Raw genomic sequence first — 4,350 nt, 5'->3', positions numbered from 1 at the left:
TGACGAAATTTGACAAAATTGTCCGGATGTCATCAAGATATAGGACCAAGAAACATAAAGCACAGGGGTCGACAAACTAAACATGTAAAATGTCATAACAAACATTGTTTTCAAAGATCATTTTTGTCGACGTATGCGCTCTATGTTTCATTTCCAATAATCAATAGAAATTTACCAATTTACCTTGATTTTTTGTGGAAAATAACACCGATTACTGTTTGTGACGTCATCAGTTGAACACAGGAACGTAAATTTTCAACAAAATGGCCTATCAAGTCACTGTATTAATTATGAATAATTGGGATATTAGTCCATAAATTCTAGTTTGAAATTTAAGCTAAAAATGAGGGCCATTTTAGAGCCTTGTCGAACCTACTCCTTTGCACATAATATATGTATCTTCAGTAGAAAATGTTTATTATGCATTTAAATGTAGAAAGGCCTTGGTAAATTAGATTTTTGTTTTAAATAGATGGCGTATCTCAAACTGAGCATCTGTGTCGTAGCAATTTTTATTGGATTGACTTCTGGTCCTGTTCAGGTCAGCTGTCATAAATTTCCACCCCCACCACCACAGAGAAAAGGACCTCCAGCTGGGATGAGCATTTTGCCTTTGCCTATACCTAGACCGTTTCCTATTAGACGACCTAATGAAGAAAGACGGACCGTTTTATTGGTTGAAGATAATGGATTCGATAATACAATGGGTGGATTGTTGGAATCATTATTGCCACTGTTAGCCATACCCTTGCTATGTAAGTAATACTTTAACAAATAATTATTATCTAAAATAAGTATGTAATTATTATCCAAAATCAATATGTAATTTTATACTGCAACTAGTTGTGTTCCTTAAAATAGTAACACAGCTATATATTTTGTGCAATGTCAATTTCACCATAGAGAACTTTTTTAACAATCAGAGAAAAAGGAATAATAATAAGTTTGATATTAAATTTACAATTTAAATAGCTATCAATTTAGTAATGTAAGTTGAAGTAAATAAACAATATTAGGTCACTGTCAGAAAAATATTAACTCTTTTTTGAATTAGGCACAAAACTAGGGAAGGAATCGGTAAAACCTCAACCTTCCCCAGTGTCCAAGCCTCATACGAAACAATTTATATATTTGTATAACGTTGACTGTGCACTACTATCATGCCTATGAGGCTATGAGGAGGCCTGGTAGTTTGCACCACCAGCTTCATAGACAGAAAAAATATTACAGTAATTTTTAATGTTTTTCTAAAAGACGAGTATATTTGATTGCGTAAGAAATGGAGTTCCTGTAAGGTATCGTGAAGGTGCTGATAGTATGCAATGTATTTAAAATAATTGAAACATTGACTGTAAAAGATCTGAAATCAACTACAAATGATTTAAATTTTCAATACAGATACACATTTTTGAAAGTCCATAGTTGGAACAAGCACATTAAAACCAAGATTTGTTCAGAAGTTTTGATAATTCGTTTTAATATGATTTAAAATTCAATGATCCATGTTTATCAGATTTTCATGTAAAAAGTATCCCATCAAAAAAGTCATGATGATCATTAAATATTTCTGCAAAATCATTATTGCCGTGCAATATGAGAAAAGCTTCGAACCATGTTTTGAAAAACAATTAAAAAACATGAAATTTTTAATTATGTTTAATGCTCCGTCGCTATTTGTACGTCAATTATGTTTTTTAGACATGTATTAATAATTAATTTATATCAAATTGTAGTATTGGCTTTGGGTATTGTTACAACGACTACAGCTACAACAGCAATGGCCACAACAGGTATGTTTTAATCTTTACTGGCAAATTTGTCTTCAGTTACCTTACGTTGTCTTTGTCAGAAAAGCAGTATTAATAATTTTATCATGTATTTGTTTCACTTACAGAATTAAAATTCCTAAGTTAGCAAATCTTATGAAAAATTAAAAATTAGAGAATCTATATCGTATACTGAAAATTGAGCTTCATAAATCTACATATTTCCTTACAATCAAAAATGTTCTTTAATGCTACATGTTGCTATTGAATGTAGTTTATATGATGTTCCTGCGGTTTAAGGTAGTACAGAACATTACAGGGTTATAACTGTATAAAATAAGTTAAACGTTTTTATCACATTCTGTTGTTATGGAAATATTAAGTTTCTCAAAGATCAAAATTAGATTTGTCAAACTGCTATATATCCAATAATTTCTCTCGATAAAGTATGTTTTTTTAATTAATGTTTTTTTTTGTCAAAGGTTCAAAATATCATGAAAATTAAACGCGCAAACATGATTTGAGTCAAGGTGGTTGGTACGATCTTAAAACATTTCTTCAGGCTTTAGCAGTTTGATTTCCTGACAAATAACTCCGATAAATGTGAGAATATAAAGATAAACACATATGACTTTTAAGTTATGAATTTAAGTAAGAACACTATTTCAAAATATATCTTGATGTGAAACTAATGCAAGGGTAATGTGTCCTTTATTTTTTTTTTTTTTTTTTTTGTAAATCCGCCTTTTTTTTTTAAAGTTTCGTCTCCTAAAAAAATCATATATTTTCATTCTAACATCATATATCGGTTATTGCTTGCTTAAGATCCACTGACAAATATTTCCCCTGTTTTTAAATCTATATTTAAAAGTTTCTGATAATTGATATTTCATTTTGCCATTTGATTAGGGACTTACCGTTTTGAATTTTCCTATTTTCAGTATTTTTGGGATTTTACTTTTGTTTAAGAAACATGTTTAAGTTCGTTTGAGATGAAATTAATATAAATTTCATATGAGATTCACATGAATTAAATTCACGTGATATTATTGTGCGTGAAATTTGCCTGTGTAGGAAACAGTTAATATAATTTGATTTTTGGTGTTTTAACGCAATTTTTATGTATTGATTTTGGACTATGTCGTGGCAGCGAGTTTTTATTGGTGGGGGAAGCTGGAGTGCACGGAGAAAACAACCGACCTTTGATAGGAAAACTGACAATAATATTAAATAAGCTGGGTTCGCACGCACAACATCGGTATTAACAGGCTAATGAATACAGTAGTAACTATGTTTTTCCTTCTCTTAAACAGTAATAACTACTTAGACCACTCGGCCATCGCGGTCACTTCGGTGAATATAATACATAGCGGTGTTTATCACAGTAAGGAGACTTTCAATTACGAGGGAAAAGAAAAGGAGGAGGACAAAAAGTGAGCGTTATTTTTCAAGAAACAAACTTTTCTATTTCACCAGTTGCTAGTCATGCTTGTTTATTTTACTGCGAAATTTATTTTTAAACACAGATTATTTAGCCTTTTGTAAACTTTTTTTTTAAACTGCCTTGATTTATTTACAAACCGGTCTAAACAGGACAACAGATATACGAAGATATTGTATGAGTGCCTATGAGACAACTCTCCATCCAAGTCACAATGAATAAAAATAAACCATCATAAGTCAAAGTACGGTCTTCATCTCGGAGTCCTGGCTTACACCGAACAGCAAGCTATAAGGGGCCCCAAAAAATAACTAGTGTTAAACCATTTAAACGGGAAATCTTACGGTGTAATCTGTATAAAAACGTGAAACGAGAAACATTTATGAACCACATCAACAAACGAAAACAGTTTTATTTCCAAAGGATATTTCTTTCCTAGAAATTGGAATATTCAACCCCTCATATCCGCTACATATGTTAAATACACTATATCATTGCATGACTGTTATGATGTTCAATTGATTTTCTCTTGTTTCTATTACAGCTGCTGCAGTAGATACCACTGCTGCTGCCGCTACCACTGCAGCTGCTGCCACCACTGCGGCTGCTGCTACCACTGCGGCTGCTGCCACCACTGCGGCTGCAGCCACCACTGCTGCTACCGGCTAATGCTACCGTCCCTCCTATCTGAGCAATAGGCGAATAGATATATTGTGGGTACCCAACGTTTGTTAATTTGATGCTAATATAAATATTTATTTATCCTGTTATCTTTCCTTTTATAAATGCACGAATAAATGAGAAGAAGGGAAGTCCTCAAAGAGACAGCAACATACGAGGTTCTGGTTTGAACCAACAAAATAAAGAAAAATGGCATGATGTAGAGGGTCATAAATAAAGAATAAAACAAAATATATTGCTGAAACATAAAGAATAGAATATATTGTAAAACAAACAACATCGTTTTTGTGTGTAAAACTCATTACATTAACTGCTGGATAAACGAATTAGGTATTGACAATTCACTTGGAAACTCAATATATACCCTCACGACACTTACCAAAGAGGAAATCCTGGATAATCATAGGTCTGTTCTGTGTTCCTTTGGAATTTCAACCAAAGATGAAGGACTGGATCTTCCAT

General features: G+C 32.3%; 1 protein-coding gene across 1 annotated transcript; it reads left to right on the top strand.

The window, feature by feature from the left end:
- The first annotated feature begins 476 nt into the window (after positions 1-476).
- On the top strand, positions 477-4,069 carry LOC143057735 (uncharacterized). Its single transcript, XM_076231110.1, has 3 exons — positions 477-755; positions 1,734-1,790; positions 3,752-4,069. Exons 1-3 carry the CDS (start codon positions 599-601, stop codon positions 3,874-3,876), a joined length of 339 nt encoding a protein of 112 aa, XP_076087225.1. The 5' UTR covers positions 477-598; the 3' UTR covers positions 3,877-4,069.
- Positions 4,070-4,350: the final 281 nt, after the last annotated feature.

The sequence above is a fragment of the Mytilus galloprovincialis genome, chromosome 13, assembly GCF_965363235.1.
Source record: "Mytilus galloprovincialis chromosome 13, xbMytGall1.hap1.1, whole genome shotgun sequence".
Classification (NCBI taxonomy): Eukaryota; Metazoa; Mollusca; class Bivalvia; order Mytilida; family Mytilidae; genus Mytilus; species Mytilus galloprovincialis.
The sequence above is the reverse complement of the archived record's forward strand: the minus strand, read 5'-3'. Positions and strand labels throughout refer to the sequence as shown.